At 38.5% G+C, this 13477-nt stretch overlaps 1 protein-coding gene across 4 annotated transcripts in view; it reads right to left on the bottom strand.

The window, feature by feature from the left end:
* ston2 (stonin 2) overlaps positions 1–13477 on the bottom strand; it is a 43512-nt gene that overhangs the window by 18535 nt on the left and 11500 nt on the right. The window contains exons 3-4 of one of the 4 annotated variants that reach the window (XM_065252140.1): positions 12856–13017; positions 7427–7609 (exon numbers count right to left, since the gene is read on the bottom strand). In XM_065252140.1, the coding sequence (XP_065108212.1) occupies positions 7427–7609; positions 12856–13017 (345 nt within the window). Of the gene's footprint in view, positions 1–859; positions 1024–1260; positions 1451–7426; positions 7610–12855; positions 13018–13477 lie in introns of those variants that run through there. The other 3 variants (XM_065252150.2, XM_065252171.2, XM_065252160.2) reach the window with 3 other exon arrangements.

Below are 13477 nucleotides of genomic sequence, written 5' to 3' on the forward strand. Positions count from 1 at the left end.
TGAAGTCAAAATGGTTTTTAGAATGACTCTTCGCGAGACAACAACACTACATATTAGTCGCATAACATCAGTTAATAGAAACGCTGTCATTTCGTAAGTTTTTTTTCGATATTTGTGCAAATAAGTAATAGAAATGCAGCTATTGACTTTTTAAATATATACCCATAGCATGCATACTGGCTATGTAAATCTTCTCATATTAGTTTATCAAGGCTTGGCCCAATGAAAAAAAAAAAGTCTGACGGTGCAGCTAGCAGTTACAATAAAAGACTACAATATACATATGTAAAGTGCCCTCAAGATATGCAAATACACATTAGTAAACATAAAGAGGCTCAGACTTAAAGGCTGGGATATTATCATCCCGGAGCGATGAGATTAAAAGAATCCCAGGGTATTTGCAGTTAAGACATAAACATGAACGCCTGTGAACTTCAATGTACCTCTGAAGCAAGTTTGTTCATGTTTTTACATTGGTTAAATCAAATCGCAAAAAAAGGTGATCTTCAGCAGAGTCAGCACAAATTTCAAGGTGTAACCAAGTTCATTTTAAAAACAGGAAAACAAAATAACACAACATATGAGAATCGGTGATATGATAACTTTTTAACAAAGTTGCAGTTAAATGGCACGATAAAGATAAATATTTAACAAAATGAATCAAAGTTTATAATTGTATTTTTTGAAAGTTTTGTTCCTTTATTATCTTACACAGTTGTGCTTTTTCATTAATTTTATTTTGTTTTAAGGACGGCTTTAGATTTTTACTTAGTAAACAAATATACATTATTTTATTGTCTATTCTACTGAGCGAATCCACATAGTAAAAGAAAGAGCCAGTTGCTAAGTATCAACTTACAGGTATTTGGTCCATCTTCCAGCTCCAAAGTAAAGCACAGCATGGACACAGCACAAGCACTGAGCCTCACACTACATACACAATGCCAAGTGGGACTCAGACAAATGTTCTCACCTCCCTCTCTTTCCCAGCTCCCTACATGACCCCTAAAACTTTTCACTCTTTAGTTCATCTTTTCAAGAAATACAGAATTGAAAGATGCACTTCATATAAATACATGCTTAATCAGCAGTAAGACATGCTTAATCATGCCATGTATTCCATAAAGAGGAAGAAAGATTAGCTAGATAAAAATACAAACACCTCGTGTGAAGTCCACATGCCTTTACAAAACACACAACATGGAAACGTAACGAATCTAAACCTGTTTTGAAAGTGCAAAGTCTAAAGCAAGCACTTACCAGTACCATATATTCAAGGTCCAGGTGCTAAGAAAGAAGAAACAGATGGGACACAAATTGTGAGGCTTCATTACAGCACCATGCGGTTTAAGCACCAGGTCACATGACCTGCTCTGGCCCTGAAGTGGCCCGCGTAACTAAGCAGAGGCATGTAGATGCCTGTTGGTCTGCCTGTTTCCCTCAAATGCAAACTCTTTGATATGTAGCTGTCCTTACCGAAACTCTGACACACCTTAACACCCCCAAAAACACAGAGAGGCATTCTTTGGCATTGAATATGATTGGTGGATAACAAGGTCAGAAAGTTGCCTGTATTACAGTACTCTCTCTCTTTCCGCTTCACAAGGTGAATAGGGCTTTGTCTAAACTTTAAAACCATCAGTGATTCAGATCTCTCTCATACAAATCACTCAACGAACAAAAGAAAAGATATGTGACCCTATCTGTAAAATCCAAGTTTAAGTCTCATAATCTAATTATGAGATAAGAGCATCAACGTTTGATTTCAATCATTGATTTTACTCTTTGACATGACCTTACTCAGTCAATATTAAAGATATCACGGTTATATTTTCACAGAGTGTTCTTTATGTTGGATGATTTTATGTAGAAACCAGTAAATCCCAAAAATGACATAGCTGGGTTTTCAAATATTACGTGCACATATTTAACTGGCATCTGACTGAAAACTGGGTGAATTAAAGTGACACTACACTTTTTTTGAAAATATGCTCATTTTCCAGCTTCCCTAGTGTTAAACATTTGATTCTTACCGTTTTGGAATTCATTCAGCTGATCTCCGGATCTGGCGCTAGCACTTTTAGCATGGCTTAGCACAATCCATTGAATCTGATTAGACCATTAGCATCACGCTCAAAAATAACCAAAGAGTTTAGAAATTTTTCCTATTTAAAACTTGACTCTTCTGTAGTTACATTGTGTACTAAGGCCGACAGAAAATTAAACGTTGCGATTTTCTAGGCGTAAATGGCTAGGAACTATACTTTCAAACTGGCGTAATAATCAAGGACTTTGCTGATGTAACATGGCAGAAAAATAGTCCCCTGCTATTGAAAGTAACCAAGGGGACTAGAAGTTTTAAATAGAAAAAATATGAAAACTCTTTGGTTATTTTTTAGCGCGATGCTATTGGTCTAATCAGATTCAATGGATTATGCTAAGCTATGCTAAAAGTGCTACTGCCAGACCCGGAGATCAGCTGAATGGATTCCAAAATGGTAAGAATCAAATGTTTAACTCTAGAGGAGCTGGAAAATTAGCATATTTTCTAAAAAGTTGAATGTCCCTTTTAAGCCGAGACTAAAAAACAAATGGTGGGCAGGTTGTGTTTACATTGCACTGATGTTGTGATCTGCTTTGAAAGGTTACTACAGCTCTGTGTTACTGACCTTTATTTTCCCAATCTCTCTTTCTAGACAAAACGAGAGCATTACCGGGGATTACTCCAGGATTAGCTCTACAACCTACTGAGATGTCAATTAGTTTACCCAAACAATACACAGGCAAACTATCTTTTTGGGCTTAACATACATTAATAAATAGCTTGTAAAAAACAAAGTAGGATTTACTGAGCAAATCCATATTAGTAAAAGAAAGAGCTAGTTGCTAAGCATCAACTTTCAGGTAGTTGATCCATCTTCCAAGTCCAGGGTAAAGCAAAGCATGGACACAGCACAAGCACTGATCCTTACATTATATACACAATGCCAAATAAGACAAATGTTCTCACCTCTTCCTCTTTCTCCCTCCCTACAGGACGGTGCAATCGACCATACATTTACCCCATCATTACACAGGCAAACTATATTTTGGGGCTAATAATTAGTTTGTAAACAAAACAAGTAGTAAACAGACCATTTTGTTTGTTAACTAAGATGTATGTGCTTGTGATGTAATATCTAATTGGCCCGTTTTATCAGCTTAGTTTCCATTAACAGTTTGGGATAGACTGAGGAAAAATCCTGTTTTGCATGATACGTTCCCATTAAGTTCCGCAGATGTTGGCGAGAAGACAGACTGAAGTGTCATCTCTCGCAGGCTAACCTGAATCAGAGTGACAGCTGCAGGTGTGAGTCACACGAGGCGAGTGTTTTCACAGAGGTCACAAACGGTAAGGAAGGATACGAGGAGCCCGGCAGGACATGCTCCTAAACAAGCTGTTGATCTGATCTATGACCTCAGACGATCTGAGATCTGCTGTCCTCCGCCGAGGTTTATAAACCGATGACAATGCTTCTCTTTGTGCTGTGGGCTATGCTGGAGATGACAAAACCACATTCACACGTGCTCTCTCTCACTATTCCCTTATTGCACACACATGGACAACAGCATTCTTATGCATCATGCAAATTAAAATGAGTATTGTATTTTGAATGCACTCTACATCCAGATAAAGAATAGCATTTACCATCTGTGCCCATAACTGAGCCCAACACAAAGCCCTTCGTGCTTTACACAATACAGCTGCATAAACACTCAGCATTCACAGCAGCCCCTGCCTACAATAACACATTCACGTGAAACTGTAACGTATGCGCTTCATTCATAAATATAAGCTGTAATGAAGGAACGCCTATAATGCAAACATTTGATATACAGCAAACAAACTACATTTCACTGGAAATGAAACGGTTTCTGCTATATGTACAAACTGTCTAAAACAATTATAGCAGACTTTAACCATGTGCACATATAATCAGTAATTGTGCACACACTTACCCCCGGTCATAAACAAACATTGGGTCACATGCCGGGGCCAAAACAAACAGTGTGACACCCTGCCAACAAGTTTCAGCACAGTACACGTCAGCACACACCCTACCCAGTGCCCTTTACACCTGGTCTGACTTTACCCTCCCTCTTTCGGTAACAAAAGCACATTTCTTTATGTAAAGAACTGAAAATCGCTTTAGATAAAATCTTCCAAATTGAAAAAAATATAAATACAAAACTTGCTTAAATGATATTATAATTTGTCCTGCAAATATATCCTTTAATAAAATTGACATTAAGGGCTCTATCCAACGTGATCTCACAAAGTTCCGTGGGATAGTCACATATTTTTTGCTCATTTTTCCGTGGCATTACCACGGATCTCGGCATTTTCCTTTCTTTTTCCGTGGCATTCTCACGGATTGGTTACTCAACTGCTTTTTCCTATTTTCAAACCATTTTCACTTCGGTTAAGGGTTAGATTTGGTGTTTGCGTTAGTATGTCACTTTAACTATTGGTTTATACTGTTTTTTCTGATTTATTCTTTTATATTTTCTAAACTTTAAACAATCGTCGCCTGGCGTTGGGGTTAGAGTTGGGTTTGGGTGAGGATGTCATTTTCATGTAAATCTAACCGTAAACCAAAGCGACAATGGTAAGAAAATAGGACAAAACAGGTGAGTAACCAATCCGTGAGAATGCCACAGAAAAATGTAAAATTTGTGAGATCAGGCTGTCTATCATACACCTGGCACAATGCGGTGCAACACAAGTGTCTTTTGCTAATTTCAATCCAGCGCAATTATAATTTTCACTTTTTGCGCCATGTTGTTTAAATAGCAAATGCATTTGTGCCCAATTTTGCTCCCATGGCCGTTCTGGTCTGAAAAAAGGTGTGTTCAGGCACACTTGTTGGCGTGTTGCTATTTTGAGGCAACTAGAATAGACTACGCCATTGACCAACAAAAACCTTTTTTGTCAATGTCAATGGTGCAATATTGTTTTTGTTATTTAATGAGCCTGTTAATAATATGCGTCAGTTTACGAAGTCCGTCATCTAAATAGGGATTAGGCATGGCGTCAGCGCAACTGTCTTTTAAAGGGGATGAGAGCTGAGACTTTCTTGGTTTATTTTACGTTACGCCCAAAACACACCCATTACTCATTACAAAATAGGAACAACCCTTTTAGGCTGCGCGCTTGGCGCACAAACCATTTTTCGCGTTGTTAAATTGGCAAAAGTGGCATCGGACATGCCTACTTAGACCATGCGCCGTGCGCTTTAGACAATGTGCTTAGATCGTTAAAATAGGGCCCTAAATGTGTTTTACAAAGAGGTGTGCTTACAATCAAACTTACAATATCATATAGGCAATTCTATGCAAATGACAACCTTATCATGAAAAGTAAGGTTATTTCCCAAACTATGCTGATATCGCAGATGTCAATATTTGGTGGATTACTGTACAGTTTTTAAAGCTTTTTTTCATAATTTTATGAAATAGTTAAGTGAAAATTCAGAAATATCACGTCCATTACAGAGAAATGGCACATCCATCACTTCTTCCTCGTAAATGTGCATGCAAAAAAAGTTTTTTGATGAGCAATCCTTTCTGCATTTGTTTTGCTTCTGGTTTTGGGGTCTCTGATCTTTGAAAGCCAATGTTGATATTTGAATCACCTTAACAAACATGCCCATAACCCAATAGAATCTAGACCTTTTTTTGATAGACTCCCCCCACACATTATGCAACCCAGGCGACGATGTCGATTAGTAGACATGCCCTTACTGCTGATTGGCTAGAAGTGCGTTTTGGTACTCGGCCCAACCCTGTTTTTCCCATGTGTTTTTCAAAAATCATGCACCCTTCCTTTAATTCACAGAATTCCTACTAAGAATGTTGTATCCCAAATAAAAAAAATTTGTCACGTCCATAACGCATGCATGTTCCCCTCATCCTAAAAAAAAACACGTAATAAACTGATTTTTTTGGATGTCTGGACCCATCATTATGAAAAAAAAACGATGGTTTAGTATATTGGAAATAAATGCATTCTTTGAATATTTATATGTCAAGTTTTGTCACATGCATAACGCTGGAATAGCTCATATACTAGATTAAATTAGGTTTTCACTTTTGGCCAGTAAGAAGTCATTTACAGTAGCAACCACACATCAACACATTGGCAACCGCTCAGAACACCCTAGCATTGTGGCAGCTAGGTTTACACACGCAAGCATTACATCCATTTTGTTCAGTAGAAGCAAAATCTAGTTGCTATACTTAGATGTTTTTGCTTCACATGTTGAAAGCTAAGCCTTTCCTTTTTGGTGTTTAAACCTACAGTATAAACGTTTTACCTAGCTACCGTACCAACACCAAATCTTTAACCACTAAACCACAGCACTCTAACCACAAATTACCCAAAACTTTAAACAGAGAAACTCCAATGCAGCTTTCCGTGTTTAGACTAACAATTGCTATTTTCTCTTGAAAATTCTGTTGTAGTGACTTCATCTGTGCTAAGATTGCGAAAAGCAGCATGCTGCATTTTAATAAATAAAACCATCTTAAGCACCTCACCCCCTGCTGTCTCCATAGAAACCCTGGTCTGGTTGAGCTATTGCTGTGGGCTGAGGTGAGGCCCGAGATGGATCGTGTAGGAGCGCTAACCGCTCCTCCGCAAATTACCTGCGTGAGAGAGAGCTTTCGGCCTCAAATCAGCACAGCGTCTCACCATCACTCAACGCAGAGCATCGTCTGAGGAGCAGCTGTCACCGACCGTGTGAATTTATTGGTCCCGATTCCTCCATCATTTATTCTTAAACCTGCCGTCTTTTCATTCGGCCCGCGTTCCTGCATTCGACCCCGGAGGCTGTGTTGAGCAACGGAGGGGATTTATTGATGGATAATTCAGTGTGTGAAACATTTCCTGTGCGATTCTCACTTCCCCCTGTCTTCTCACGAGGGGACAGCGTTAAATTACTCTTTGAGGCATTGGGTGGATATAAACTCTCGCTTACAGATGTTCAGATTAAAAGAGTAACCGGTTTATTAACTAGTAGGGATGAGTCTCTGGTTGGTAACTGCAATGTAAAACGTAAACAGTTCAACCCAGAAAAAGAAAACAGATATTGATTAAAAAATGTGTCCCTTGTAATGCACTGTAAGTTGCTTTGGCTAAAATTAATTGTATATTAAGTGAACTTTGCATGAGCTTGATTTGTTTTAGTGCAGTATTTGATTGACAGGTGAGCAGGTGGTCTTTCACTGCTGTCTGAAATGCATTAGTATGCATCAATGCTACACTTTAAATCCGATGTCACATACGGTTTTAACTACCTCCAGATGTGGTTTGAGTGATTTATACCTGCATTTACCACTGTTAACCAGATGAACTATAATACCAGGGTATGTGTATGATGCTTACTAGGAGAGTGAGGGCAGGAAGGCGTTTGACTGAGTGGGTCTTCAGTGTTAAGAGATGGCAGGTCACAGGAAGACGCCCCCATACTAACAGAGCTCTGCTCCTCTGATTGGGTGGTCCAGCTGCTTTCTGATGGGGGGACGTTGCTCCAGAAGCTGGCCGAGGAGCAAATGCTGTGCCTGGGGCCTGCAATAAAATGAAAAAGCCTTAGAGACATATAAATGTACAATATGCAATATCCGCATCACTAAAACCTCTGCCAAAATGGAGTCACGTCGAACATCTGTGAGCGCGGGCGCGCAAATAAACATGCGTCATTAATGAACAGGTGTTATCATTGAATTACAATGAGAGACTATTAAATATTCACAGTGGGGAAAAGTGCTGTAGTAAAAGGATTAAACATCAAGGATGAGGAGAGATAACTCCGCATACTGATGTGTATCAGCCTCCTCAAACTATCAAATCAAGCTACTCAATGATTTTAATTAGCACTGCTGTAATTGCTATCAAAGGACAGATTACTCAGGTTATGGATTACCCGCTTCAGAACAATAAGGAGAACACGCTGTAATACCAAACAGATGATGTTTTGATTCAGGTTCATGAAAAATGTACACACAGTTGACACCCTTACAGTAACACACTGTTGATTCATTATACTGTACTGTGGTTATTCATGCACATTGTGAATGTGTACACTGCCAAGCTAAGAAATCTGCCTTGTTTGTTATGGGGTGTTGTTAGGATGTCTGACCTACCTAACAAGAAAACTAAAACTAAGCAAAATGTTACAAGTACATGCATGTTTGTTCTCTTTGGTTAAGTACACACTAAGTTCTCATTGTCATGGTCAAACAAGAGCATACAGGAATGGATTTGATACTTTCTGCATGAAAAAAACAAACCTCCTCTATGAAATAGCATTTGAATGATGCCTGAAACCATAGTAACAGCGGTCAAGTAAATCCCAAAGATGGCGGCATCCCTAATGCCATAAAGTCATATCACAATTAACATGAGGATCAAGTTCATCCCTGAAACCGACACTGGCTTTCAACAACAAATGCAATCATTTTACATTTGTTCGACTTTTTAAAGGAAAAAACTGAAGGAAGTGGTTCTGGAGCAAATGAGGAAGTGAACTTTTAGACAGCTCATATCTCTATGAGTTAAATGGGCAGCACTGGGAAAGACAATGAAATGCCTTCACATTTTTGTTCTGCTAAATACAGCTGAAGGTGAACTCATGATACATTTTTGAATATTTTTTTATCTGACTCTTAATGGATTCTGCCAACAAACCAAATATTTCTGAATGGCCTAAGGATTAAGCGGATTTTAAGCGAAAGTATTTAATAAACGTATGTGCAGAGAGCTTTCTTTTAATATTTTTATTTTATTTTGTAAAAATGTATTCATTCAGGCGCAGCTTTAGGCTTTTATTGTATGTGCACTTACGCTCCATTCACATGGGGTGTCAGCGCTAACGCTTCTCTTTACTTTGAATGGGTGACGTCATGCGTTGCCAAACTAAATTGTGGATCCATCTGCGTCGCTTTATTGGCGTAAATGGTGCCAATGCAAGCGTCAGCCAATCAGATGGCCTTATGCAAAAAACATAGTTTAGACGATTATGTTGATGGAAGACCGGCGAACATAGAAGCATAAAAATGGTAGAAAGAGTGAGTAATCACTCAGTCCTTTATGACTTTTTTGTCGGTCCTTTAATCTTCTTTTAGTATTGGTGTCCATTAATGCCTGGTATACTTTTTTCCGCATCCGGCTCGCGCTTTCAAATTATACTCATCGTGGCTACGTGCGGATGGCCACGTTCGACATGTACGCAATACAAATGATTTCTTATTTAAATTATTACTGTACCAGGCTGCCAGGGCAGCACTGATTTGGTGACATTTACAGTACATTTAAACATTTAGGATAGATGAAGAAAAGTAGCAGAACCATCATTGCGAACACAGTTTAGAACAAACAACAAGAAAACAAAGAACAGGAGGCAAACATTATGGTGACGAAAATGCTCTACAGTTTCTGTTCTTGGAAGAAGTAAAAATTAAAGATCAAAAACTATAGTGTGGGTGCAAATGCCGTCTATTTTCTTTGTATTATTGTTTGTAGTGGAGTGGACGAAAATGACGTCATGCGGACGGTTCGCATATGCGGACGTCCCTATTGTGTTGCGGTCCACTGTGAGTGGCTGTTGTCCCTATGATGATCCCGTCAGGGCCATGCTTCAGACATGCCCTCAGTCAAGTGTTAACGCTGACGCCCTGTGTAAATCCAGCGAAAGGAAAAACACCCTTTTTCTGACCCAATTCAATGCTATATAACCATCGTGCAAAATATATTTTCTACATCGGTGTTGCTAATTCCAAAGAAATTGGAATGAATACATTTTTACAGAAAGCAAACATTGAAAAGGATAACCCCACCACTCCTTATCCTGAAAGCTTACCAAACCACTGACCTCACCACAAAGAACTTCAGATGGACCTCAGTGTACTTTGATGTACAAAGTAGGTTAAGCCAATTACATAAAAAATAACAAATTAGGATCATAACACATTGTGTGTTTCCCCTTCTACCATTGTGACAGCATTCACATTAATAACCATTGTTTTTCCCCTTGATTCTAGGTAATATTTTAAATGCTTTCAAAGTTCAAACAAACATAAATAATTAAAGATAAACCAGCTTCTGACACAGCTCAATATTCTCCATCTAGACCACACATGGGAGTTAACCTGTAATCATATGTTGGACAGTGTCTGTAATATGAGAAACTAAGTAGTACTTCAATAAACCCAGAGCTGATATCCTTGCGCTCGTACTATGCAGGAATGACAGACTGGCTGCACCCTTGATTTCATCTCAAAGCAGATTTCATGCGAGGACAACAACAGATGAGAAGAAAACTGCTTATGTCTTCAATTAGAAGGGTTTGGCCATTTGCATGTTGCTGCACTTGAGGCTCTCATAGGAGATTTCCTGGGAAAGAGTTGTTGGCAAAGCTACCGGGTTTGACAAGAGTGGGGGTGGGTGACTCAATGTGTGTGTGAAAGAGAGAGAGAGAGAGAGAGAGAGAGAGAGAGAGAGAGAGAGAGAGAGAGATAAATAGGCAGACAGGCAAGACTAGACCAAGCATCAAGACAAAGGAAATGACACAATTCCTACCAACCAGACTCAACTGAGTGAACTGTCCTCACTTACGTAGGAAAAACATTATTCCTAACTTCATTTCCTTTGTAGAAATGTGGTAAATGGTTAAAACCTCATGGCTGGTAGCAGAAGGGATGCAGGTTCAAGTCCCACAGGGAATTAACAGCATGGTGCTCTTAACTAAGGCATTATTCTGGGTATTTACAGGACTGTCTGGTATTAAGTGTACTATAAGTAAATTACTACTTACAGGTTGAGACACCATCTGTCATCATTATTACAGGTCTGCACAATATCTCATTAGGAAACTTTGGAATACGACTATTATTATAAAGCTATTAAAGATTTGCAGGGCCATATCAAAACATTTAGAGAAAAACAATAAGAAAAAGGTCAAAATAGCTTACAGGAATATTTCATGTCTATCAGCAGTATTTATGGCATAATGTTTATTATCACAGAAATTAATTCTCAGAAATGACTTTTTTGCACCTCAAAGTGCATTTTTAAGTATAAATAGAAAAGCGATAAAGTACATCCATAAATTTGTCCTTATAAATGTTTTTTATTATCTTTATTATTATGTTAGCAATAAAGTTTAAATCATTATTTTTACCATACCATTCTAGGCAGAATAACTTCTAGTCATTTGTCACAGATGTAATTCCTGTACTCAGATTTTTTATGCATAAAGTGCTTTTCTTGGAACCTCAGTACAAATAAAGTGTTTTGGAGTCTTTTTAATGTTTCTTGTGCAGTCACTTTTACTTTCAATATAAGTGCATTTCAAAAAATGTGTTCCAGTAAAGCTCAGTGAGTTCATGTATAACTCTTTGTTAGAGCATTGTGTTTGCAGTGCAAAAGGTCATGGGTTCTTACCCAGGGAACACAAAAACTGATAAAGAAAAATGTGTAGCTTGTAATCTGCCAAATGCATTTATATATAAAAAAGAAACCAATGGATTATTGAAATAGTATTGCACTGAAGTTGAAATATTGGTTTAAAGGAAAACGCCACAGTTTTTTTATATTTTACTTTGTTCTTACCTCAACTTAGAGGCTGTTTACACTTGGCATTAACATGTGTTTTCGTCGATCGGATCACAAGTGGACGACGTTAATGCCAGGTGTAAACGGTGTTCAAAACGTTTTGAGCTCGTCCACTTTCGACCACTTTCAACCACATCCAGAGGTAATCGAAACCACTTTCGATCGGATCGCTTTGGAGTTGCGGAACGCATATGTGGTTGAATGTGTTCGAACAGCCATACGCGACCGCCTTCTCTCCGCCCATTTATCAAATCTGAGGTATTAAACACAAGTTTTACGTCTTTTTTTGACTTCTGGCGTGAACATACAGTGAACAGCGCTATTTTTAGCCTTTCATTGATAAAACTAAAGCGTCTGATCTCCGTAGTTTCGTTTTGAAAGCGTGTGAAAGTTGCGCGATCCTATCATCAATTGCGCTGAAAATTCAGAGAAAGCTCTTACATACACACAAAACTCTGTGCAGCATGTTTACTTGCTAAACAAGCAATGGACTCCGACATAATATTAGTTTGCTTCCATATAAACTCATAATTACTCTCGCTTGCGTTTGAATGACAGCAGAGAGACTCGCCCACCGTCTCACAGACCACCCTCTCACAGTATTCAGGACAGAAGCGGTCAAAAGTGGACAAAAGAGATAGATTTAAATACCAGGTGTAAACGTAATGTGTCTCTCTCGTCCACTTGTGATCCGATCGATGAAAACACATCTTAATACCAAGTGTAAACAGCCCCTTAGACTAATTGATACCTATGTTTTTTCAATGCGTGCACTTTTAATCTTTTTACAGCACCTCATGAATGTGTTAGCATTTAGCCTAGCACCATTCATTCTTATGACTCCAAACAGGAATTAATTTAGAAGCCACCAAACACTTCCATGTTTTCTTATTTAAAGACTGTTACATGAGTAGTTACACAAGTAAGTATGGTGGCACAAAATAAAACTTTTGTTTGGAGCCATAGGAATGAATGGGGTTAGGCTAAATGCTAACACATTCAAGAAGCGCTGTACAAAGATTAAAAGTGCACGCATTGAAAAAGATAGGTATGTATTAATTCATCTAAGTTGAGGTAAGAACATAGTAAAATATTGAAAAACGGTGGTGTTTTCCTTTAAGTAGCACAAAGATGTATACTCCACAGTGACATCACCTTCGGTGTGATGATTTGAATGAAACATACTTATGTATTTCTCGTACCTTTTACCTGTGTTGAGGGAGGAGAGGGTGGCCATGGTTTGTCCTCAAACTGGACCCATGAAGTCAACTGTTCTGGCTTCTGGGCAGACACACATGACACTTCCTCCCAAGAAGAAGAATCCATCTCAGGCTGTTCTAAAGCGGGCTGGAGCCCAACCTCATCTAGAGACCAAAAAAATCGCATAAAGTTAAAATAAAAAAATACGGCCTCTTCTCAGAAAGGTCACAGCTAAATGTTAAATCTAGTAGGGTGTGAGGAGTGTGGACTGTTCCCGCTGTAATCTCTATGGAGCTATGACCTAAGGACCCAAGAATCTCACAGAAAGGTCTGAAACACACTCACATGGAAAACTCAGACAAAGCTAGACAAACTGATATTCAACTAACAAAGAGATGGTACATTTCTTTCTGAATCATTAAAAATTACAGACAAAACCATCTCTCAGTTAGACACAAGAGTAACACCCAGAGCTCCATTCACAGTACATTCAGGGTACACTTCTTTATTCAGTATAGATTTTGTTCCCTAGAAACTTTACCCATGACCCTGATGTTCTTAGTGCTATATCAGTTGAGATACAGAAACAAAACAGATGTACAGTCTGACCTGTCTACGTACAGA

This window comes from Paramisgurnus dabryanus, chromosome 17, assembly GCF_030506205.2.
Source record: "Paramisgurnus dabryanus chromosome 17, PD_genome_1.1, whole genome shotgun sequence".
In the NCBI taxonomy this organism is placed as follows: Eukaryota; Metazoa; Chordata; class Actinopteri; order Cypriniformes; family Cobitidae; genus Paramisgurnus; species Paramisgurnus dabryanus.